Below are 25,817 nucleotides of genomic sequence, written 5' to 3'. Positions count from 1 at the left end.
TCAGGTCTAAAACACCAAAAGCAATGGCAACAAAAGCCAAAATTGACAAATGGGATCTCATTAAAGAGCTTCTGCACAGCAAAAGAAACTACAGTCAGAGTGAACAAGCAACCTACAGAATGGGAGAACATTTTTTCAATCTACTCATCTGACAAAGGGCCAATATCCAGAACCTATAAAGAACTCAATCAAATTTACAAGAAAAAAACAAACAACCATATCAAAAAGTGGGCAAAGGATACAAACAGACACTTCTCAAAAGAAGACATTCATACAGTCAACAGACACATGAAAAAATGCTCATCATCACTCGCCATCAGAGAAATGCAAATCAAAACCACAATGAGATACCATCTCACACCAGTTAGAATGGCGATCATTAAAAAGTCAGGAAACAACAGGTGCTGGAGAGGATGTGGAGAAATAAGAACACTTTTACACTGTTGGTGGGACTGTAAACTAGTTCAACCATTGTGGAAAACAGTGTGGCGATTCCTCAAGGATCTAGAACTAGAAATACCATTTGACCCAGCCATCCCACTACTGGGGATATACCCAAAGGATTATAAGTCATGCTCCTATAAAGACACATGCACACGTATGTTTATTGTGGCACTATTCACAATAGCAAAGACTTGGAATCAACCCAAATGTCCATCAGTGACAGACTGGATTAAGAAAATGTGGCACATATACACCATGGAATACTATGCAGCCATAAAAAAGGATGAGTTCGTGTCCTTTGTAGGGACATGGATGCAGTCAGAAACCATCATTCTCCACAAACTATCTCAAGAACAGAAAACCAAATACCGCATGTTCTCACTCATAGGTGGGAATTGAACAATGAGATCACTTAGACACAGGAAGGGGATCACCACACACCGGGTCCTATTGTGGGAGGGGGAGGAGGGATAGCATTAGGAGATATACCTAATGTAAATGACAGGTTAATGGGTGCAGCACACCAACATGGCACATGTATACATATTTAACAAACTTGCACGTTGTGCACATGTACCCTAGAACGTAAAGTATAAAAAAAAAAAAAAAAAAAAAAAGAAACAACATTCGAATTATACCAGTAATAATATTTACATTCAAATTCTATTGCAAGACAGCAAAAGTTCAGCAACATTTAAGGACTATAAAGTTTCATTCAATGGTCCCATGTTTTTGAAATATATAAAAATATTTTATATAAATATTACACAAAAGACATATGAAAATTATAGTATTTTACTGAAATAATTAAGTCCATCTTCAAATGTTTCTTTTTAATCTAACCACAACTTTTGGGTCAACTGAAAAAAAGGTCATTTTAAACCCCCTTCTGTTGTCTACAGATTTAAATTGTGAGGAAAAGTCTTTAAAACTTAATTTTGGACTAATTAAATGAAAGCAAGAAAGAAAAATCAGCTTGCAGTCAGTTATGAAATGAAGGCCAACACAGTTCTTAAAACCAATCAAGAGTTACATCAAGGAGAACTCAGAGATTGGAAACTCCAGTTTTCTTCTTTCCTCATTCCTGTTGGTAATTCCAGAAGTCCACAGCCTGCTTCTGTACGTTTCTTACTGTTATTAACACACCATGCACAGATCTCACAGTGCATTGTACTCCACACATTTGGATGGGTCTGTAGGAAAGTGTTTCTGGCAAATGGTCATTAACCTCTTCAATCCCTAAGAAAGTAAGGAAAACAAAGGTTGGTTATGACATGGTTAAATTATTCTTACCTGCCTTCCTCTGAACTCACATCAGTTTGTCAATGCCCCCATTAAAGCACAGCAGACCAAAGCAATTTCACTCAGATGTACGCCTAGAGAAATTTTTCCTGTGCACCTGCAGATCTGCACAAGAATGTTCATCAGAGAACTGTTCATAGTAACAAAACCGAAAAACTGGAAACTCAAATTTCTGCCCATAGAAGGACATATGAAAAATATTTTAGTGTGCTCACAAATGGGATATCTTACAGCAGTAAAAATGAATTAACTCTAGCTACATGTAACAATTCAGCCAGTCTCAACCAGGTTCCAATAGAGAATTAAGCTCTAACTGCCCAGCCTAAGGCATCCATTCTATGTAATGAGATAACTTCTCCCTTATGCATCTAAACTTTGGGAGACTATTTATGTATCATGTTTGGAGGACTCAGAAAATACACTCAAATTATTTTGTGTGTTCTGTGGTCAAGATGAGGGGCTCTGGCTGGGAAAGGCTGATGCATATGAATCTTAGAAGCAATGTTGAAAGTAAAAAGCAAGGGGCATGAAGTGTTACTACCTTCAGTGACACCCTTCTCATAAAATTCCAAAACAAGTAAAAATATGTATTGCTTAGAAATACACACGTAACATGGTAGAACCGTTTTTCAACAAGAAAAGAAATGACAAACTTAAGTGCAAGGTAGCGGTTACTTCCGGAGTATGGAAGGAAAATACCGTTTCAATGGTTTTCAGAATGTTCTAGTTCTTAAACTGGGAATAAGGCTTTTAGACATTCATTTTATTACTTACTTCATAACTCGTGTTTTACATGTATTCTTTTGTATGCACCAAATATTACACAATAAAATCATTTTAATTATGTCAGTAAAAACTGAGTACATTCCAAGTGTGACCTGGCCATTCTTGCAGGATTCACTAGAAGCAGTGACTGCACTACTTTTGTTGTGTATCTTGGCAACTGTAACCAAGACCCTTGGCTGTTTTTATACAACTACAAGACACACACCTAATTCCCACTGATCTCACAAAATTCAAGTACCTTCTGTCTCTACAGCAGTTTGGCCAGTTCTCCAGTGATATTTTAAGCTGATGACAACAACTGTCACTATTCAATTTCATCCTGTCTCTTTCAACTCATGCTTCGGTCTGTGATCTTTTAAAATCCTTGGTCAGTTAGCTTTAGTTATTCTTCTTAGCTTTCTCATCCACCACTCAGTAAACATGTCCTCTAAGTCATTATCCAAATATTCAATACCCTGTACAAACAGGCCAGGGCAAGGGCAGGGACCTGAGACACCCCGCGACCGAGCTCTCTCCAAAACGATCTTGGGAACAGTCTGTAACCAGCAATGAATCCTATTTACTGTGCCATCCATTAACACACACATTTCCTTGTTTACAAGAAAAGACTTTGCCAAAGGTCTTACTCAAATCTATGTAACTTAACACCTGTTAAGCTCAGTAAAATCACCAAAACAAACACCACCACAAAAATCCCTGCAAAATCTCATTGGTCCCATAGTAAGCAGACAACATAAATATTAATCATAGTCAGAATCCATGTGTTATGTGTCCATGGATTCAATCAACCCTGGCTAAAAAATATTCGGAAAAAAACGGCAGCAAAAAAATAAAAAATAATACAAATAAATATCATATAATAACTATTTAAATAGCATTTACATTGTGTTAGGTATTGTAAGTAATCTAGAGATGATTTAAAGTACACAGGAGGATGTACGTAGATTATACGCAAATACTACGTCATTTTCTATCAGGGACTTGAGCATCCAGATTTTGGTATCTGCAAGGTCCTGGAACCAATCCCTGAGGATATTAAGGGACAACTGACATACTTCTATGAATGGAGCCATAATCTAACAGATTCCACATCAAAGAAACAGGACTGTGAAGTATATAAAGTCCTTGGTAGATTCAAGGATTGCCCATATTATGAGATTTAGGAATTAGGGGTGTGGAGGGAGGTTATCTTTTAACTGATTCACAAGAAGGGTTTTTGCACACGTAATTCACTTTGCTCTTTTGTTGTTGTTGTTGTTGTTGTTGTTGTTCCCTATGTAATCAGGTATTTGCTTTGGGATAAAGACCATTCCGTCACATAGTCCAGCTTCTCCTGCTACAAATTCTAATCATGTGTCTGCAGAACTGTGATTGGTAGCCATGGAAATACAGGTGATAGCACTAATTTGGCATCTTAAGGTTCCTGAAGGCATAGGTGAGGAGAAGGGCAAAGTCAGGCAAGAGAACACCCTGATGAAATACAAAGAGCTGCACTCAGCAGCAAAGCATGGCAAGGATTGTTATGAGCAAGCAGAAGGCAAACTGATGGTTTGCCTTGGAGGTGGTTTTCCCCATGTTAGAAGAATTAGAATCTTAGGTGTGTGCTCCTTACAGAAGACATGTGTGATGCCTATTTATACCCACTAAGCAGATTCTATGGTTTAAAAACATATACTAGTGTTCTCCTTGAAATCTTAGCTGCCACAGGTTGTGAAAATCAATCGTTCTAGTCATAAGTAGTTACCACAGAGCACTATGATAAATTTTTGTAAACAAGTTTGAGAGTGCATGGCAGAGATAGGTGTGTAATCTCAGGACAGCATATGGTTATTTTCCAAATGGAAACAAATCTTTTCAATGAGACCCCTCAAGATTTCAGTTTCAAACTGCTTATGGATGCTTAAGCCAGTAAAACAATGAGCTGCTTAGCTTAGCTTATGGCAAATGGCTTAAAAACTCGCGGTATTTTTAACTGGCTTTTATTTTTATAAAGGCAATACCCTTATCTAACAAATGTTTATTCAGTGCCTACTATTCTAGGCTGTTCTAGGCTCTGGAAATACAGCAGCGAAGAAGTCAGAAAAAATCCCACCCTCCTGAGATTGAATTGTGGTAAGGGGAGCCAGGCAAGAAACAAAATAAATTCATAAAAAAGAAAACATTTCAACGATGCTAAGTGCTTTGGAGAAAATAAAGCAGAGAAATGGGGTATGTGGATGTGTGGTGCAACCTGAAGGACTTTGGCTTGGACTTTGTGAACTAGGAAGCCACTGCAGGGCTCTGAACAAGAGAGCAACACAATCTGACTATATGTGAATGGGATCAGTCTGGGGACTGCTGCTAAGAAACTGGAGAGGGGCAATAAGAGAAGCTCAGGGACCAGAGAGAAGACACTAGAATAATCCAGATAAGAAGTGGTGGCTGGACCCAGTGGCAGCAGGAAAGGTGGTGAGAAGGGATCAGCCTCCAGACATACTTTGAATCTAGAACCATCAAGCTTTGACATGAATCAGATATGGGTTGTGATAGGAAGAAAAAAGTCAAGGATAATTCCAGGTTTTGTGTGTATGTTGTTTGAGAAAAAATAAATAAATCACACAATTCTTGCATTGAATAATAGCAGTCCCCTACCTCACTCTTTCCAAATCCTAATTCCAGCTCTCCAGCAACCCTTTTCAAACCTTTTAAGTGTTTCCTCTGGTATTTACTGCCATATTTCTAAATACTATACTGACAGTGCTTGGTTTTTCCATCTCAAATACTATTGGTATCTCCTGACTTCGTATTATGAAGCAGAGGATCTCACTATTACACTATTGTCCACTGGCCTCACATATGCACGAACACGCCTAAAAAGCACTTTCTCCCCCATCCTCCCCAAACCACAATTCTTAGTGAAATCAATATTCAGGTTTTTGGTTTTTTTTTTTTTAATAAAGGCTACACAAATATCGTTCAAAGCAAACCCACATAACATATGATGATGATGACCTCTCCTCTCATAAGTTTTTTTCCTCTTTTTGTTTTGCTTTTCTAATCCATTCTCCAACCCTCACATGCCCAAACATCACTCGGTACCTGATCAGACACACCAGGGAATATAAGCTCTTCCATTTCTTCCCGGAGTCCTTCATCCCTCTACTCTAACCTGGACCCACCTGTACTGCTACCATCCTGGAGCATGACATCCCTGCACCTCCAGCCTGGGGATTCCTCTCGCCTTGCTCTGTGCTTCATCTCAGCTCTTGGATCTTTTCGTTTGGGTGGAGGACATCCTCAGGTAGAGTCAAGACTGCCCACATTCCAATCCCAATTCTACCACTGACTAGCCGTGTGACCTTGAGAACTCACTTCTCGATGCCTGCTTCCCCACTTACAAAACAGGGAAATGTTAGTGTCCATCTCATATTGTTGCTGTAAAGTGCTGAAGGGAAGCGGAGAGTAAGCACTACATAAGTGTCAGCTATGACGATAATGACTGCAGAGAATGTGTGCATGGGAGATGTTATTAGCCTGTACTTATCCTTCACTTGATGGTTCAGAAAGGAAGACAGCCAGGCGCGGTAGCTCACGCCTGTAATCCCAGCACTTTGGGAGGCCAAGGTGGGCAGATCACAAGGTCAAGAGATCAAGACCATCCTGGCCAACATGGTGAAACCCCGTCTCTACTAAAAATAACAAAAATTAGCTGGGTATGGTGGTGGGCACCTGTAATCCCAGCTACTTGGGAGGCTAAGGCAGGAGAATCTCTTGAACCTGGGAAGCAGAGGTTGCAGTGAGCCGAGATCACACCACTGCACTCCAGCCTGGTGACAGAGTGAGACTCCATCTCAAAAAAAAAAAAAAAAGAGAGAGAATTCTGAGTTGGACATTATTTCCCTAGCTATTGCAAAGATACTGCTCTACTGTCTTCTAGCTTCTAGTGCTATTAGTGAGAAGTATGATAGTATTTTAATCCCTGCACCTTTGTAAGTGACCTTTTCTCTGAAGTCTTTGAAGTCTTCTCTTTAGCCTTGGCCTTCCGACACTGCATTCTTTTGTGCCTTGATGTGAACTCTTCCTATTCATTTGCTCTGTGTTAAGTGAATTCTTTTCATTCTACAAACTCATGTCCTTCAGATCTGGGACATTTTCTTGCATTAATTCTTTATTTCCTATCTTTCCATTTCTGTTGGAATGGCTACAAACCTTATAGATTGACTCTGATTTTCTTATCTTTTCTGCTTTTCATATTTCCTCTACTTTATCTTCTAACCCACTAATTATTAAATTTTTGCTGATAAAATTTTTTGCTGATTTTTAAGAGTTCATTTTGATTCTCAGACTTTTTTTTGTAGCCTAAGCAATCCTCCTACCTCGGCCTCCTGAATAGCTGAGACAACAGGCATGTACCACCATGCCCCACTAACTTTTTTATTTTTTGTAGAGAAGCGATCTCCCTATTTTGCACAGGCTGGTCTAGAACTCCTGGTCTCAAGCACTCCTCCCACCTCAGCCTCCCAAAGTGGTGGGATTACAGGCATGAGCCACCACACTTGACTTCTAAGGATATTAATTATTCTCATTGAAGTTTTTTTCTGTTCTCTATAATTCTGTTTCTCTGAAGATCTTTTCTTCTGTGTGTGTGTTTTGTTCTCTGTTTTCTTTTTTTTTTTTTTTTTTGAGACGGAGTCTCGCTGTGTGGCCCAGGCTGGAGTGCAGTGGCCCGATCTGGGCTCACTGCAAGCTCCACCTCCCGGGTTCATGCCATTCTCCCGCCTCAGCCTCCGAGTAGCTGGGACTACAGGCGCCCGCCACCACGCCCCGCTAGTTTTTTGTATTTTTAGTAGAGACGGGGTTTCACTGTGTTAGCCAGGATGGTCTCGATCTCCTGACCTCGTGATCCACCCACCTCGGCCTCCCAAAGTGCTGGGATTACAGGCTTGAATCACCACGCCCGGCCTTCTCTGTTTTCATGTTGGGGAATTTCTCCAAATGTCTGATGGATCTTAGGTGAACATTCATGCTGATGAGTAACGCACTACAGAGCTGAATGGAAAAACTCCCTGAATAGGTGGGGCTTGCCCATAGGACTGCATTTTCAGATGACAGGGCAGCAAGCTGCTTTTTTCACTGAAGGAACACTTAAGTGTTAGTAACTTAGATCCTTTCTCTTGGGTCAGTTTCACAGAGCAGAATCCTCCAACTTACTGAGGGGTAAAAGCCTGGCTGCCCGCATCAGAGGAAACCAGGAATTAAAGGTGCCATTTATTAAAGGTGTCAATATTACATACTTCCACTTAATTTTCCTGTTTTCAGTATGGCATCTTACCCTTCCTGAGCAGTACATATCCATCCAAAAGTAACCCAATTTTCTGCTAGAGTGGGAGGAAGGCGGGGAGCTCCACTTGGGCAGGGAACCTCTGGACTACTTATTCTAATTTAAAACCACTCCTTCTTTTCAGCCTTCTCCCATGGCCTGGCCTTTGAGAAGTGCCTAATATCCCCCATGTCCCGAGCTTTTCTAGTTTCTACAGTGGGAACTGATTGGTTCCTTAATGACTGCCTCCCATACAATATTTAGCTATATTCATTTTTCAAATATCATTATATTTATAGGAAAATGTTCTGCATTTAAAAGCCTAATTGGTGAGGCCAGGTGCGGTGGCTCACGTTTGTAATTCCAGCACTCTGGGAGGCCAAGGTGGGCGGATCACTTGAGGTCAGGAGTTCAATATCAGCCTGGCCAACATGGCAAAACCCTGTCCCTACAAAAAGATAAAAAAAATTAGCCAGGCATGGCGGCACACACCCAGCTACTCAGGAGGCTGAGGCATGATAAGTGTTTGAACCTGGGGGATGGAAGTTGCAGTGAGCCAAGATCATGCCACTGCATTCCAGCCTGGGTGATAGAATAAGACCCTGTCTCAAATAAATAAATAAATAAATGTCTAATTGGTGAACTGTACATAAAAATGATTAAGATGGTAAATTTTATGTATGTCACAATTTTTAAGTCTAAATAGAAGTAATATAGAATGTTCCAGATATGATATACAAATATCAGCTACAGATACAGTTTGGTTAATCATAGTATGATATAGGATATATCCTGGATAATGAAAGTTCTTTATATCCAGAGAAATCAATAAACCATTAAAACAATGAACCTGCACCCACTATAAAAAGATTAGCAATTTTTTTATTATTGCAGAAAACAAAAACTATTTAAACCAAACCAAACTAAAATCACAATTATTTGCCTTGATTTGCCTCTTTAATATATCATTAGAACTTGAGGAAGATATTTTGTTTATAAGTAATCTTTATATTTAAGTATAAAGACATTCTGTTAAATCAATTATTTCTGTACCTTTCGCTAGTCTACACTATGAGACAAAGACTTAAAGAGGAAAGCACAGATCCATTTAGTGGTGCATCCTAAGAACGTGAGGAATATAAAAATAAGATGAGTGACATTTTCCACCCAGCTATTTAAAATTCTGTCATAAACTGCAAATGTTCTAATAGAGTAATAAATTAATATGCAATACTTAAGTTAAAAATTAATCCTAACTTCATACTACAGGAATGCTCTTTTGACCTGAAATGTGATGTTCAAAAAATGTGTACTTAGTAAGTACATTTCTATCATTTCAACTAACATCTGTAGTAATGCATTAAAAGGCCAATACTTCAAATACTGTCTATGGGAACTTGTTTTTTTCCCTTCTTCTTTTTTTGGGACAGAGTCTTGCTCACTGCAACCTCTGCCTTCCGGGTTCACACCATTCTCCTGCCTCAGCCTCCCAAGTAGCTGGGACTACAGGCGCCCACCACCATGCCCAGCTAATTTTTTTTTTTTTTTTTTTTTTTTTTAGTAGAGATGGGGTTTCACCATGTTAGCCAGGATGGTCTTGATCTCCTGACCTCGTGATCCACCCGCCTCAGCCTCCCGAAGTGCTGGGATTACAGGTGTGAGCCACCGTACTTGGCCTATGGGAACTCTTTTCACACAAATATATTGTTAAAATTGAATTCATCCAAACAACTCATTCTGGACTTTTAAGTTACTGATCTGGGTTCAGCCACTGGGAATGATAGCAGATAGGGGCAACTGTATGTTGGTTCTAAGAAGCCCACTGTAAGTATTAAACATACAAAAACTTCAGTATCTGGAGGACTTACCAAAAAACTAAAGGAAACAGATAGCTTGGGACTAACTCAAACTGCCCGCATAGTTTACGGTAAGAAACAGACTCTGCTGCTCTTGTGTTTTACTTCTCTGTATTTTTGTTTTCTATACGAGAACAAGTTTCCAGTGCAGAGGTTCATTTCGCAGAAAGTTAACACAAAATTACAAACAACAACTCAAAAATTAAGTAAAAATGTACTCCAAATGATTAATTTGAGGGAAGATTTCATTTATGTGCATAACAGGCTTTCACAATAGAGACTGGTCTGGCTTTTCTTCCAATGATGTGGTTGAGAAATTTAAGATTTAATACCCTACAATAAAATGCCCCTTTACCATCAACTAAGCTGCCAGCTAGAAAGCAGCATGGCCCAGTTTAGATCAGCATTTCCCCAAATCTGTTTCCAAAACACACTAGTGTTCTGTAACATTAAAAGGTATTACTATGTAAAACATAAATACTAGGAGTATTTTTCTCCAAAAATGTACTCTTTTAATATGCCAGGAAGATTAAGGAGGTAGACAGCTGTCAACATGCAACAACTCGCCTTTGGGAAACAGCTTATCATAGCCCAGAATGCCAGGCTGTGGCATGAAGCCACTTGACCCACAAGTCTGTGGCATATATTAGAGCACTAAGGCATGGGAGTGTTTACCAACAGCTATGATAGTGTGTGCAACATACACATCAAGCTGTGATCACTTATTGCAGTAATGAATGTTTCTGTTGTACCAGTTTTGGTAATACGTGAACACACTACAAACTCACAAATGTTCCATGGACAAATAAATTTGGCAAATGCTAGTATAGATGAAATATGCCAAAACCTGAAATATGGATTGAAATAACTGACATAAAATATTGGAATGATGTCTTTACTAGGAACTGTATAAACGTAAGCTTACTGAAAACAACGTGCCAGGGAATAATATTATAGGATATTTACCTTTTGTAATAGCAAAAGCTTCACAGAAATTATTTAGAAGATTATTATTCCTTAATCTTCTAACCTCCAAAGGAATCTGTCACACAATGCACAGATCAATTCATCTACACATGTCGAGGAGGATGCCAGCAGGAGAACTGGTAATGTGATGATAGTAGTTTTGAGGATGTTACAAAGGAGTGGGCTGGACTTAGGACCAAACAAGACACAGTACAGCATCCTAGCGCTGACAATCCTGGGACACTGTGGCTAGCCCGAGTTCTGAAAGCAAAGGAGGAGAGTGCCACTGGAACCTAGGGAGGGTAGCTGCACGGAGACAGTCACCCGAGAGAAGCGACAGCCTCAGGCAGAGGGATGCAGTCACCCTAGGGGCCCCTCCAGGGAGGAAGTTGGGAAAATCAATACCCTAAACTCATTCTTCTCCAACCAACAAAATGCCTTCTAGTCCCTCTCATCGTCTGCTCCAGTCAGAAGCCACAGGGCAAGAGTGCCTATCAGTGTCGCTAGTAAAAGTCACGTTTGCAGGGAACACAGTGAGGAAGGATAAGAGTGGCTCTGGTAGGGCAATGGCTCTCTGACTTGCGTTTCACCTCATCTTTTTCTCCTGTCTAGCTTCCTTCCCTCATTTTTGACAAATAAAGAATGCCCAAGATGTGAACTTCTTCAAGAGCTATCTGGGAATGACTGAATTTTAAAGTCTCTAAATAATCAAGAGCTTCCTATAACCTATATAAAAGAAGCTTTACCCAAAGTCTGGGCCAGCGGTTACATCTCTATTTGGAAGAATGAACAAAGGCCTTAAAGCTACTACCACCAATTTCTATCTAACCCTAGACTTGAAGCAAGCTAATAAGCTATAGAACTTCCCTTTCATCTGCCTGGAGAGAACCCTCCCTGTGGTATATTTAATTTTTGTGAGAAATAGAGTACTTCAAATAACTTTCATTGTTTAAGTTCCATAAAGGTTTGCATAAAACCAAAAGATGAAATCTATGTTCCAGTGAAACAGCCCCTTGAATTATTTTCTATATTTCATAAAACATATTTTTCACCAGTATTTCTAAATAAAAAATTATCTCACACATTTTAAGTTTCCATTTACATGATGTCCAAAAACAAGCAAAACTAACCAATAATGGTACATGTTAGAATAATGCTTACTTCTGATAGGAGGAGGAGGATTCAGGCTGGCAACAGGCATGAAGGAACCTGTTGGAAATGCTCTAACTCCAGATCTTGTTTTATAGCTTGACATAGATGACATGTTATCAAGAATTATTGGGCTATGCCATTAAGGTTAGTAGACTTCAAGCACTACAATGTTTGTTGAGGCATTTTATACTGCAATTTAAAAAGAAATAATTATTAAATGATTTTCCTAATTGCCTCCTCAGCAAATATCTTAATGTAAAAAAGGTTTGGGGTTCATACATTTACTAGGCAGCAAACTGTGGTTGTCAGCCCATTTGCCTCTTTTCTACACAGTTTTACTGGAACACAGCCACCGGCTGCTTTTGTGCCTTAGCTGCATGGGTGAGTAGTTAGAGATGGCAAGAAGTACAAAGCCCAAGATATTTACTATCTGATCCTTTAAGAAAAATTTTGCCAACCCTAGACTTAAACTTCACATAATAAATTGTCTTTTTTCTAGGAGAATTCAAATTAATCTCATTCAGATACCAAAGTAACAAGAGGAAGATTCTTTAGACAGCTTAGTAAATTAGTAACCAAGTAAATTGCAACCAAGAATTTTACAAAACTCTAACATAGGGTGGCCACATTCTTCTGCTTGAGTTACACTATGGGTTTAGGACACAGATCACAAACTGGCATTCTGTTTAGACTTACACAAAGTTAATTTTTTTTTTAGCTGATGCCAACATTTAAAAATAGGAGAGTTTTTTTTTTTTTTTTTTTCAAAAACCAACATTTTGCTTCTCATTAAAAAAATAAATGGAAGATCCAGCAACACTGGGATCATATTCCTACAAGGTAACAATGAGCTCAAGTGACTTCATCAACAGAGAGGCCAAGCATCACTGACACTCAGTATCGCTTCTGCATCATTCATTTCTCTTACAGCACAGTTGAGAGGAAAATGAAATGCGGCTTCTAGTTGCACCTACATAAGGAGTAGGAAAGTGGAAGACAGACAGAGGCAGAGATTTCTTTAACACTCAGCTCACTCTTTATCTTAGTGACTCTTGGGCACATGAGTTGAAACTTGAGGTTTAAGCAATGGCCTCTAGGGAAAATGGCAGAAAAGAATGAGAGGAATCTGGCCCGAAGGGCCAAAAAGGGCAACGGTTTACGCCTCCAGACATCAAGAGGTGGGTGTCTTCCTCTATCTCCCACCTTGGGACAATTCTGCCTATTAAAAAGCTTTTTACTATTTTTTGCAACTTCTTGTGAGTCTATAATTATTTCAAAATAAAAATGTTTTCTGAAAAAGCTTTGTCTTACACTGACTAAAAATCTGTCCAGTTTCATAAAACGAGTTTAATCCTCTTCCATCAGAAAGTTCTGCCATTTTCTATAGCAGGAAGTCCCCAATCCCTGGGCCTCAGGCCGGCACTAGTCCGTGGCCAGTCCGGAAATGGGCCACACAGCAGCAGGCGAGAGAATTAGCACCTGAGCTCTGCCTCCTGTCAGATCCATGTGGCATCAGATTCTCACAGGAGCGCAAACCCTACTTTGAACAGCACATGTGAGAGATCCAGGTTGCATGCTCCTTACTAACTAACGCCTGATGATCTGAGATGGAACAGTTTTATCCTGAAACCATCCCCCTGACCTCCTCGATCCGTGGAAAAATTGTCTTCCATGAAACCAGTCCCTGGTGCCAAAGATGTCCGGGACCGCTGATCTAGAACTCCTGCCCAGATTCTCACCAAGAGTCTCCTTTCCCAAGGACTAGAAAAAGAACAATTATTATCACCTCTCTTGCTGTATCATGAATTCATTCAATTAGCAAATACTTACTGAGCACCCACCATGAGTCAGATACTGTTCTAGATTCTAGGGGTACAACACTGAACTATGTTCTTGCCCTGGAGAACCTACACTAAGTTATTAGGTGGCCATATCATACTACCAATTTTATTACACTAAATTTAGTCCACTAAATTCTCTCTATTTTTTCTTTTTTGACAGGGTCTTGCTCTGCCACTGATGCTGAAGAGATGCAATCACAACTCACTGCAACCTTGAACTCCCAGGCTGAAGAGTTCCTCCTGCCTCAACCTCCCGAGTAGCAAGGACTACAGGCACACACAACCATGCCTGGCTAGTTTTTATTTTTTGTAGGAACGGGGTCTCACTATGTTGCCATGCTGGTCTTAAACTCCTGGCCTCAGGCAATCTTTCCACCACAGCCTCTCGAAGTGTTGGGATTACAGGTGTGAGCCACCATGCTCAGGCTCTAATTCTTTTTTATATCCACTGCCCAAATTATAAGCTTAAGCAAATGGGTATATGGATCCAATTTTCTTAATGCTAATCCTTCCTTACTAAACACTGTATTTTTAGACTCTTCCCTTCTCTCTAGTCTGTCAAGAACTTCTAGAATAGCAGTTTCTTTTCCACCTTAACATACACTCTATCCCTTCTAGTTTCTTGTTGTCTGCAAACCTGATAAACCCATCCCTCGGTATAGTCATCCAAGTCAGTCATTAAAAGGTTGAACAGGACAGCACTGAGGTCCCTAAGACCCCTGACATACATCTCTAGCATCTACCCTAAGAGACATGAGTCCATTATTTAATGCTCCGTGGCTTCCCTCTCTCAGTGAGCTATGAGTCCAACCTGATTTGCCCTATCCACAAGAATATCACCGGGTCTGCATCAAACCCCTTGCTAAATTTCAGATACAGTATGCTCACCGATATTCTCTAATCACCTAGTGGGCAAAAGAAGAATTTTTTTTAATGGGAAGAGAACAGATAAAAAGGAAGAACAATGGAGTAAGGACAGGTCATTACATAGCTTCCAAAATAAACCAGAATTCTTGAATAAATGCTAGGTATACTTAAAAAAAAAAATCACTCTTTGGGGAGGTGAAAATCACATCACTGTTTATAAGAAATGTTGTCTTTCAGGCAAATGATTTAATCATATGAACTTTTATACACTATACCTTTGGCCACAGTATAGATGAACACAATTAGCAAATTGAATCTTTGGAACCTGTTTGCTATTGTTAAAGCTAAGCAACTTTTTTTTTTTTTCCAACTAAAAGCTTCTGCCTTTAATACACTCACTGGTGGTTATTAAAAAATGGAAATGTTTTTGAATTTCCAGAAGTATATTTGAACTCTGTAAAGTATACAGTTCTCATGAGGGAGTCCGATTGAAATCATATTTTAAAAAGCTATTATATGTGACTAAGGCATAAAGATGACACAAATTAACATTCAGCACTTGGAAGTGAAATAAAAACAAAAAGATAATTCATGAATATGGTAATGACTGTTCTCTGGCACAAAATCTGAAAGCACTTTATGCATTTTAAGTGAACTTCAAATTTTAAGTAAACTTCCAGAGTATCATTGTCAAGTTTTAGAACTATCACCCAGCAAGTCATTTTACAGACACAATCTGGGATTTATGACAATTTGGCAAACACTACATTATAGTTGATTTTCTTCCCACTAAGGAGAAAAGTTTAGCCCAACAACAGTACCAACAAGTTTATGTGAAGCATGTACAACTTGAAGAAAATAAACCATCAGCACTTTAGACCTATTCACATGACTAGAGAAGTGTTGTTATATGCTACATGCATTAAAGTCAAGTCTTTACTCTCCATACATTTTGAACCCAGCAGATGTTAGATTTACCTTGAAAGCAACAAAGAAGGATTTATTGTGAAATACTCTAAGTTTGTTGCCCTTCAGTATATTCCCAAATTTCGCTGATGAGCTCAACTTTTACTTGCTAATACATGTCTTTTAAAAAAAAAAAAAAAAAAAAGCAAACTGCAATAGTTTTATTTCAGCGCTAAGGTAATTAAAGCACAATACTTCACCCTGTCTTCCAACATATTTGAAAGTTGAAAAGTTTTTACTTTATTCAGTGAAGGTGGCTTCAATGTCACTGCTGATCAAGAGGGGACTTCCATCCTATCATGCTGTGTTCTATCTGCTGTAATTCTCTGCCTGATTTCCAGACTTAGAGTTTTGGGAATTAGAGAATATTCACTTCCAGGGCAATTCCCAGCCCTCCACATTGCTTACCTGAATATATTTCCGCTGAGTTTCGTCATTTAAAACATGTGCAACATGCTTGGAAAAAATCTTTTCTCTGCCAGTTCTAGCATGGATACCAACCATAGTGACACCGATGGGCCAAGGCGCATTTCCAATGGCCATCTGAAGATAAGCATCATTTGCCTGAAAGGAAAGTGTAAGAAGAAATCAGAAAGGCAGAAATGTATTGGCTCAAATTCTTATTGAAAGTATTTCACAGCCCTTTATGATGTAATTTTCATCCACCTTTTGGGCACATCGAAAATATTACCATTACTGTTATTCAAACAAAACAGATTAAAATATAGGGTAACAGACTGCCCTGCCCAGGACCACCAATGTCCATGGAAAAACAGAAACCAAAGGTAGGTTGTGAGTAAAAAAAAAAAGGCAAACATTCCTTTGCAACCTTTGTGTGCTGGAAATTAATACATCTCAGATCTGGAATTACCAAGTAGGCACTTCGATGCACTGATGAAAATTCTAGTTTTGGTCTCCTTAGTCTTCTCCATAGGTGGTCATGTAGAAGACAGGGGCTAAGTAGTTTTTTATCATCCAACCCTATACAATATCCACTCCCTACACAGCATCGTGGCTCCCCGAAGGCAGTGGGGGCTCGGTATGTGGGGACCACCACACCAGGTCTATAACATGTGTAAACAGAGAGGAAACACTGGCCCTCCAGTCGAATAGCTGAAAGATGAGATCGCTCCACTTTGCCCCTCACCCAACCTCCCACCTGCCAAGAACCTTTAAAGAAGAGCCCCCAAAAAATGAAGATAGAAACCAATGAAGACAAATGGCTCTTTTTCCTAACCAAGCTGGCTAGCTGTGAGGAAGAACGAGAAACACAGAAAGCAAATAAATTCTAAAAGACCTCCAGGTTTAAGAGAAGCTTATAAAGCCAGGCCTCAAGGAGATTTTAATTTTAAAAAATCAGACACCTATGAGATTGATAGGCAGAGTTAATATTTTTTTAAATCAGATACTACAGACAGGATAGCTGGAAGATCATTTTCTACCCTAAAGATAAATTTGAACTTGCTCTGCTCAAAGGATTTTATAAAGCTTAATTTTAAAAGGGCATATGTACATTTTTATCACTAATTTTCATGTGTATAAATTTTAACATTGGATCTTAACTGATAAAAATTTCAATATTTAGTTTCCCCCAAATTCCAAAGAAATTGTCTAAACAGGTTATTAAAGCTTCTTGGTTCTTTCTGTAGTTTATACGAAACAAGCTTGCACTTGCACTTAGTTCTGATATGTGATCACAAGAAAAGGCAGTAAGAAGAAAGGCATCCATTCTAGCAGGCAGTGATGTGCATTCTTCCTGCAGTGACAGTGACCTTATCCATCCACGCCAATGCAACCATCCTAAGTAAGAATCATGCAACTGACAGAAACTAAGAAGAAATTTATAACTGTAAGGCAAAAATATTTCCTTTAAGAAAACTGGCTGGCTCTTAAAAAGAGTAAAATCACTGCAGGAACCTCATTAGACTAAGGCTCTAATCAAGTAAATCATGCGGTCACTCGGGAACGCCAGAAGTCCCCTGTTACGTGAGTACACAGATACAGCACCGAATAAGCAATGTCATTCCGAGTTCCCTACCGCTCTGGCACTGTCAGTGGGGTTGCTGCACTGAAATGCTCTACTCCTAGTGTCTTGGGAGGCACAGCCACAAGAAGCCTCCCTCAAACTCTGCCCTTTCCTCATCTCCACTACTGGTGCATTGGGCCCTTCTCTTCTTGTTCCCCTGTACTAACTGACAGTCCTCCTCTCACCCCTTTCTAAACTCTACCTCAGGGAGCCCTGGACACCAGCACCCTTCCCCTCACCACCACCTCCCAGAGCCCATTCAGGAGTATAGACATTGGGGCGACGGAGGGGAGTCTTCCCCTGCACGGGTCTGCAGCACTGAAATGGGAGAGATGAGTCCTGGAAGCCTTGCTTGAACCATTTCCCCAGAGAAACAATTACAAAGAGTGGTTAAATTCCACTGTACCATCAGTACAACACTTCAGCTATATTACAGATTAAAGGGGCTTTTATAGCCATCCTGGGAAACTCATCTATACAACGTTGTTTTTATGGGAAAAACATAATCAGCCATTTACAAAACTTTGAAATTCAATCCCATTCATAAAATGAACGCTGCCTATATACAGTTCATGCTCCGAAGAACCTTTAGGCCTACTTTCAAAATGACTAAGAGCATACAGATGAGGTCTGTATTTCCTTAGTCAGGTTTGTTATTCAATACCTAACAGTAAAGCTGGCAAATACAACAGAAAATAAAACGCTTTTTACTACTAACTCATCTCATATTTATTCTTAAATCTACTATGTAAAATCCTCCTATCCCAAATGAGCATTATATTATGTACATAACCTAGATATACTCTTAACAATTTCAAAGAACAGCATGGGAATGTACCTTCACATATTCTCTCTGCAACATGAATTTAATAATATCCGTTATTGATTCTTTAATATCAGCAGGAAGATTCTGAAAAAAAAAAATAAGAAGAAATTTTGGAAGCTACTATGTATAGTGAAAAAACAGAATGCATTTATTCTCAATTTATACTGTATTTTTTAAGTCAGTTAAAAAAGTATTTTCCAAGAAACCTCACCCTTTTCCGTAGCTTTCTGAAAAGTGGTCTGAGGTAGGACTCGGTCTGTTTCTGGGTCGCACTGTTCAGTTTACCCTGCACACTGCGTTTCACATAATCTTCTCTGGCATTCAATTCTTTAGCCCAAACGCCAAGAAGAAACTGTTGAAAGGATGGGTAAGTTTAGACTACAATGCCACCCAGTGGTTCAGTAAATTTAAATGCTCTCTAGCACACAAAGACAGAATACAATCATCCTTAAAGTAAATGTCTTGATTAAAATGCCACCAAACAATATAGAATTAATAAGCTAGTTCTGCTTATTCGTCATGATAATGCTTTGAAGTAGTACCTTTGGCAAGTCACTAATTTCCCTAGTCTACATCTCTTCCCAGCTCAAGGTAATTTCCTTCTCTCAAAAAAGAACTATCAAGTTTCACAGTTAACTATTTGACAGGAAATAAACTTGTATTTGTATTTGTATTACATACATAAAATTCAACAAGTTACAAGTTACAAAAAAACTGGACTTTCTACATATGCTGTAGAGACCATGATTAAGTTTAAAAACCACTCAAGCACCTGACTAAAGGAGAGGAAGGAGAAAGAGAAACAGAAATACAGAAGCCAAGACCCAGCATTCCCACCTCCACCCCTAGAGAACTACCTCGTGGCCCTCGGGTTTAACTGTATAAAGGGCACCCTTTCTGGGAGTAGGAAACAGAGAAGCCTGACGAGGATGTTTTCCTCTAGGCACATCATCTATGCATATCCTATAAAAGAAGAGGCCATCATTCAAAGAGGAAATTCTAGTTCATACTAGTTCCTATGCCCTATCGAGTTCCATGCCGTATCCTCAATATATTCAGAATCTTGATGACTAATATGTTGTATCTAAACTGTACATACAAGAAAAAGCATTCATTGCATGTAAATCTCTTGGTCTGAACACAGTTTGTGAATAAACATTAAAATATCTGGGATTTGTTCACACTCTACCTAGACCACTAAAGAGAGAAACGTTGAGAAGAAAGTTGGAATCAGCAAGTCATAGCAAAAACAGGCAGTTATCTGTAGAAATGAAGAAATGCACACTCTCTGAAAGGTTACAAAAAAAAACTAAACAATTAGCTGGGCGTAGTGGTACATGCCCTACTACTCGGGAGGTTGATGAGCCCAGGATTTCAAGGTTACAGCGAGTTATGATGACACCACTGCACTCCAGTCTGGGCACCAGAGAAAGACCCTTTCGCAAGAAAAAAAAAAAAAAAAAAAAAGCTAGACCCCTCTTCTTCCTTAGGTTATCTAAAAAAAATAAGAAATTCAGCTGGACACTGTGGTTCACACCTGTAATCCCAGGACTTTGGGAGGCCAAGGCAGGGAGATCACTTGTGGTCAGGAGTTCAAGACCAGTCTGGCCAATAGGGTGAAACCCTGTCTCTACTGAAAAAAACATATATATATACATACAAAAATTAGTCAGGTGTGGTGGCATGCTACTCGGGAGGCTGAGGCAGGAGAATTGCTTGAATTCGGGGAGCAGTGGTTGCAGCAAGCCGAGATTGTGCCACTGCATTCCAGCCTGGGCAACAGAGCAAGATTCTGTCTCAAGAAAAAAATAAGAAACTCTACCAACTTCTTATTAATTCTGCTGTTGTGATTCTTTTCTATGTGTTTACATTAATGAGCCAGCTTTAAAAAACATGCCACAAGAAAAGTAGGCCAGGCACAGTGGCTCACACCTGTAATCCCAACACTTTGGGAGGCTGAGGTGGGTGGACCTCCTGAGGTCAGGAGTTCAAGACCAGCGTGGCCAACATGGTGAAACCCCATCTCTACTAAAAATACAAAAATTAGCCGAGCATGGTGGTGGGCGCCTGTAATCCCAGCTACTCAGGCGACTGAGGCAGGAGAATCACTTGAACCCAGGAGGTGGAGGTTGCAGTGAGCTGAGATTACTCTATTGCACTCCAGCTTGGGAGACAAGAGCGAGACTCTGTGTTAAAAAAAAAAAAAAAAGCCACAAGTAAATATGCATTTTCTCTCACTAACTGCTATATCTAGTGCATAGCGATATCATAAACATCATGTATGTGCGAGAAATGTGTATTGAGGTTTTCCCGTTCCAGCCTTTAACCCTTGGTAATCCAAAAATATAAGAATAGTTCGTAAGGATCCAAGGCATCCTCCTCCCCTGGCCTAAGACACGCACCTTGAGGAATTTGGTGATGATGTCCATGTCTTTATGATCATCGCCTTTCCCTAAGGACTCTCCCAGCGCCTGAAGAAAAACAAACAATACTTCTGTTCATTAATACAAAGCAACAACTACACATATATATTACCAACACCAGTCTAAACATGGCTGTTGGTCACACATGCTGTTCAATTTTTACTTAAAAACCTGATGGAATTTCTAGATAAGAAATCAAAACCAAAAAACATGGATTTGCCACTTAAACTTGGAGAGCATGTTATCTTTTATGAAAAGTCAAGAGGTGGTAATGAATGTGAGATTTCTTTTCGGGTGGGGGAACAAAAATGTTCTAAAATTAGATTGTGATGATGGTTGCACCACCATGTGAATATACTAAAAACCACTGATTTGTATATGTTGCATTGGTCAATTGTATGGTATGTCAATATCTCAATAAAGCTGTTTTTTAAAAATAAATAAATACACCAATGGGGGGAAAAGCACACAACTGGTTGCCCATACCAATTATTTTAGTAAAATTTAGGGACCATAGACAGGTATTGGAGGAAGGAGGGGATTAAAATGACATCTTCCTCAACTATGATCTCATTCAGAGGGACAGCTACACGTGCAAGAGTCAGGAATTAAAGGAAACATAAAAATAACAGTTTATGTTTCCTTAAGCATTAAGAACTTTAACCCATATTTATTTTACATGTTAGACACTTACATGATACAAAATTGCTTTTTCATTAAGATTATACATTAACACTCCACAAGCAGCACTGTGGCAAAAATTAGACAGCAAGATATTGCCAAGCATTAGCAGGGCTTGAAAGACACGAGGGCCTCACACTGCTGGGTGTAGACTAGGACAGCCATTCCAGAGAGCAACTTGGCAGTACTTCGACAAGTTAAATATACATATATAAATCCCACAGTCCCATTTTGTTAGGCCATCATGGTTATGCACAAGACTGTTCATCAGAAAGCTGTCTGTGGTAGGAGGGAGCTGGGAACAATCTAGCTGTCCATCATTACAGGAGAACAAAAAGTCAAATGCAGTGAATGGCATAACACATGGAATCCTATGTAGCAATTAAAAGCAAAGGATTCAATGTACATATAGCATCAAGGATGGCTCTTAAAAACATAGCGCTAAATGAAAAAAAGACAAGTAAAAAACAGAATAAAGAATGTCACAGCATAACATCATTTCTGTAAATCAAAAATACATGCTCACAAAACACTGCAGGTCACAAAAGCAGCAACAAACAGAAGGATGTGCATCCAACATATTAGAATGGGTTCCTTTTGAAGGCAGGAAGTAGGGGAATGTGAGTGGAGGATGAGAAAAAGGGGAGTAAATAAATAAAAGCAGGGAGTAAATAAACAAAGACCAAAGATGACAGTGTGCTCTGCACTCAACAATCTGCCCGACTCGGCCATCTGCTCCACAGGAAAGAAGAGTGCCAGCGATGTGCTGGGCTTGGTATAGAGATTACCTCTAACTCTTCAATTGTGGTATTTTCTTCATGAACTTTCAGATCATTCTGTGTGTCTTCCTCTCCAGGCTCCTGACCACCGACGATTTCATTGAGGTACTGCTGATCAATCTTGTCCAAGGCTGCTTTCAGATCATTCCTCAATCCCTAAGAAAAGTAAAAAAGGAAGAACAACTGTTACAAAATTTCACTGTTGTTTCACCTTTGATTTTTCATTAATAACTGCAAGTATTTTTCCCCCCACAAGAAGAGTTCAGCAAAAGCAGGAACTCAAATGACATCAATTTATCACACAAGTATCATTACTGTTCGTTTAAAGTTAATTCTTATGGACATATTTAAATTAAAACAATGCATGAACAATGGCCAGTCTGCTGGTCAGAAAAAAAATACACGTGAGTGACGAATCCAAATAAGAATCTTCATAAATGCTGTAATTTTCTAATGAGGCTTAGTGAAAGTGGCAGGTCTCCATTAGAGTCCCCAAGCCATTTGCCCAGCTCATTTACAATGTCTAACCTCAACTACCGTGAACTCCCAAAACATTCAGAAATGTCAGTGTAATAAAATTGGTGCCTCATCTATATCCCAGGTTCTCAGCTATGTTTCTAGCAAACCAGCAAATTCACATTTTATGCACGTATGGTTCATGACCATTTAATGAAAAATGGAAGCCTCATCTTCCTAAAAATGAATGAGAATCAGCTGCAAGGTTTAAGAGCCAAGGAAACATGGCCGTGAGGCGGCTATAGGGTAGGTTGAGAGTGAAGGCTATCTGGGTTCAAATCCTTGCCACATACTATTAAACAGCTCTTCAACAGTTTGCTTAACCCCTGTATGCCTCAGTAGCCTCACCTACAGAATAGGAGTAACGGCACCATCTACTATGTAGGGCTGTCATGAGGATGCTATTTTTTATTTCAGTGAACAGTTACTATGTGATGAGGCTGTTCCAGAACCTCGCAAACATCAACTCAAATAAGTAAACTAAGAAATGGATGATGTGCTTTTAACAGTTACTGGAGCACAGTGCACATTCAACCAATGTTAACTCCTAACGTTCTTACACGGAAAGCATCTGATCATTGTCTACTGTCCCTTCATAAACACAGAAGAGAAACATTCAACTCAAAACACTTATAATTTCTCAAGCACTGACTGATCACCTGCTGTGTATAAAGTATGACGCCAGGCGTTCCCAGAGGTCACCTCGTTGAATTCTCAGCGCATCCCGGTGAGCCAAGTATCACTGCCTCTGTTTTACCAATGAGGATTCCAAGGCTCAAACAGATTAAAAGACTTGCCAACGGTCACATAATTGATGATTATAATCCAGGAATGGAATCCAGACCTTGTGCTCCTGTGCTTTCTCCTCAAAACCTCTAGATGCACGGCACAAGACTTGGCATACAAAGGTAAAACAGCCTTTGCCCACCAGGAAGAAATAAATATGCACACAACTCTAATAATAGTAAAAAAACAGTAAGTACCCTAACAAAGGTTTACTCATAGGCGCATGGAGAAGGAAACAATTAATTCTGACTGGGATCAAAAATAGATTCCGAGAAAAGATGTGGTCATTGAATTGCCTGTGAAAGTATAAAAACAAGATTTCAACCAGAGCATACAAGACAGAAACACAGCAAGCAAAGGAAAAATGATCATTACAGACACAGCGGACTGAAGGCAACTGCTAGTGTTGTGGGGCTGGAATGGCAATGCTGGGAAGTGAAGCAGGAAAGTGGTTTGGCAACGAAGAAAGCAGTGAGACAGCCCAGGCTAGCAAAGAGGGAGCAGGTCGGGGAGCGGGCCTGGCCAGCCCCAGCTATTCCCGCCATTCAACTGAGATGCCAGGAAAGGGGCAGGATATCAGCTTAGAAGACCAGTCCAGGAGAGGCCTCAGATGACTTCAGCCACAGCCTTCATCTCCCTGCAATCACAAGAAAGACCCCAAGCAAGATACTGCCCAATCCAGCCCAATCAAACCACAGAACTGGTAATTAAGACAATAAGAAATTATCTTAAGCTACCAGGTTTCAGGGTGGCTTGTTAGTCACCAAAAACAGATTCTGTAATAATAAATTCTTTACAATAAACAAACACTAGAAAGTTTTGGAGTAGTCTGTTACATAGTCATAGATAACCACACCTGTTTCTCAATAATTCAGAAAGCAAGTAGATAAAAAGTTAGCAAGGCCACAGAAGATCTGCACAACACTATCATCATTGGCATTTGTAGAACTGTATCATGAAAGCAAAACAATACTTTTTTCAAGAGCCTGTGGAATAAACCATATGCTAAGCCATAAAACAAGATCAGAGCCTTAAATGTAAAAGCAAAAACTATAATACTAAGCTTCTAGAAGAAAATAAAGAATATCTATTTGAAACCTTGGGATAGGCAAAGATTTCTTAAGCAGGACACAAAAAGCAATGACCATAAAAGGAAAAATCAATAAATTGGACTTCATCAAAATAAAAAACTTCTGGGCCGGGCACTTTGGGAGGCCAAGGCGGGAGGATCCCTTGAGTCCAGGAGTTCAAGATCAGCCTGGGCAACATGAAGCGGCCCCACCTCTACAAAAGTTAAAAAATCAGCCGGGCTTAGTGGCGCACACCTGTGGTCTCAGGTACTTGGAAGGCTGAGGTGGGAGATCGCTTAAGCCCAGGAGCTAGAGGCTGCAATGAGCCATGACCATGCTGAACTCCAGCCTGGGTGAGAGTGAGACCCTGACTCAAAAAGCATGTGTGCGTACACACACACACACACACACACACACACACCCTTCTGTTCAGCAAAAGATTCAATTAAGAGAACAGGTAAGCCATAAACTACAAAAAACTAGTCACGAAAAATATTCGTATATCTGACAAAGAACTTCTATCCAGAATATATAAAGAATTCCTATAATCCATTAACAAAAAGCATGTGTGTGTATATATATATACACACACACACACACACACACACACACACACACACACACCCTTCTGTTCAGCAAAAGATTCAATTAAGAGAACAGGTAAGCCATAAACTACAAAAAACTAGTCATGAAAAACATTCGTGGCCGGGTGCGGTGGCTCAAGCCTGTAATCCCAGCACTTTGGGAGGCCGAGATGGGCGGATCACGAGGTCAGGAGATCAAGACCATCCTGGCTAACACAGTGAAACCCCGTCTCTACTAAAAAATACAAAAAAATAGCCGGGCGAGGTGACGGGCGCCTGTAGTCCCAGCTATAGGGAGGCTGAGGCAGGAGAATGGCGCAAACCCGGGAGGCGGAGCTTGCAGTGAGCTGAGATCCATCCACTGCACTCCAGCCTGGGCGACAGCGCGAGACTCCCTCTCAAAAAAAAAAAAAAAAAAAAAAAAAGAAAAATATTCGTATATCTGACAAAGAACTTCTATCCAGAATATATAAAGAATTCCTATAATCCATTAACAAAAAGACAAGTTTATTTTTAAAATGAACAAAAGGCGCTTGTAATCCCAGCTACTTGGGAGGCTGAGGTGGGAAGACTGCTTAAGCCCAGGAGGTTGCGGCTGCCATGAGCCATGATTATGCCACTGCATTCCAGCAGTGACAGAGTGAGAC

General features: G+C 39.8%; 1 protein-coding gene across 2 annotated transcripts in view; it reads right to left on the bottom strand.

The window, feature by feature from the left end:
• Window positions 1–1,223: 1,223 nt before the first annotated feature.
• The window catches only part of PRPF18 (pre-mRNA processing factor 18), a 44,444-nt gene continuing 19,850 nt past the window's right edge, over window positions 1,224–25,817 (bottom strand). Inside the window, exons 6-11 of one of the 2 annotated variants that reach the window (XM_015146470.3) lie at window positions 22,224–22,370; window positions 20,734–20,802; window positions 18,543–18,683; window positions 18,344–18,415; window positions 15,888–16,043; window positions 1,224–1,683 (exon numbers count right to left, since the gene is read on the bottom strand). In XM_015146470.3, coding sequence (XP_015001956.1) covers window positions 1,603–1,683; window positions 15,888–16,043; window positions 18,344–18,415; window positions 18,543–18,683; window positions 20,734–20,802; window positions 22,224–22,370 — 666 coding nt within the window. In that variant the 3' untranslated portion in view covers window positions 1,224–1,602. 2 annotated transcript variants of the gene reach the window in all.

The sequence above is a fragment of the Macaca mulatta genome, chromosome 9 (assembly GCF_049350105.2).
Source record: "Macaca mulatta isolate MMU2019108-1 chromosome 9, T2T-MMU8v2.0, whole genome shotgun sequence".
NCBI classification, from domain to species: Eukaryota; Metazoa; Chordata; class Mammalia; order Primates; family Cercopithecidae; genus Macaca; species Macaca mulatta.
The sequence above is the reverse complement of the archived record's forward strand: the minus strand, read 5'-3'. Positions and strand labels throughout refer to the sequence as shown.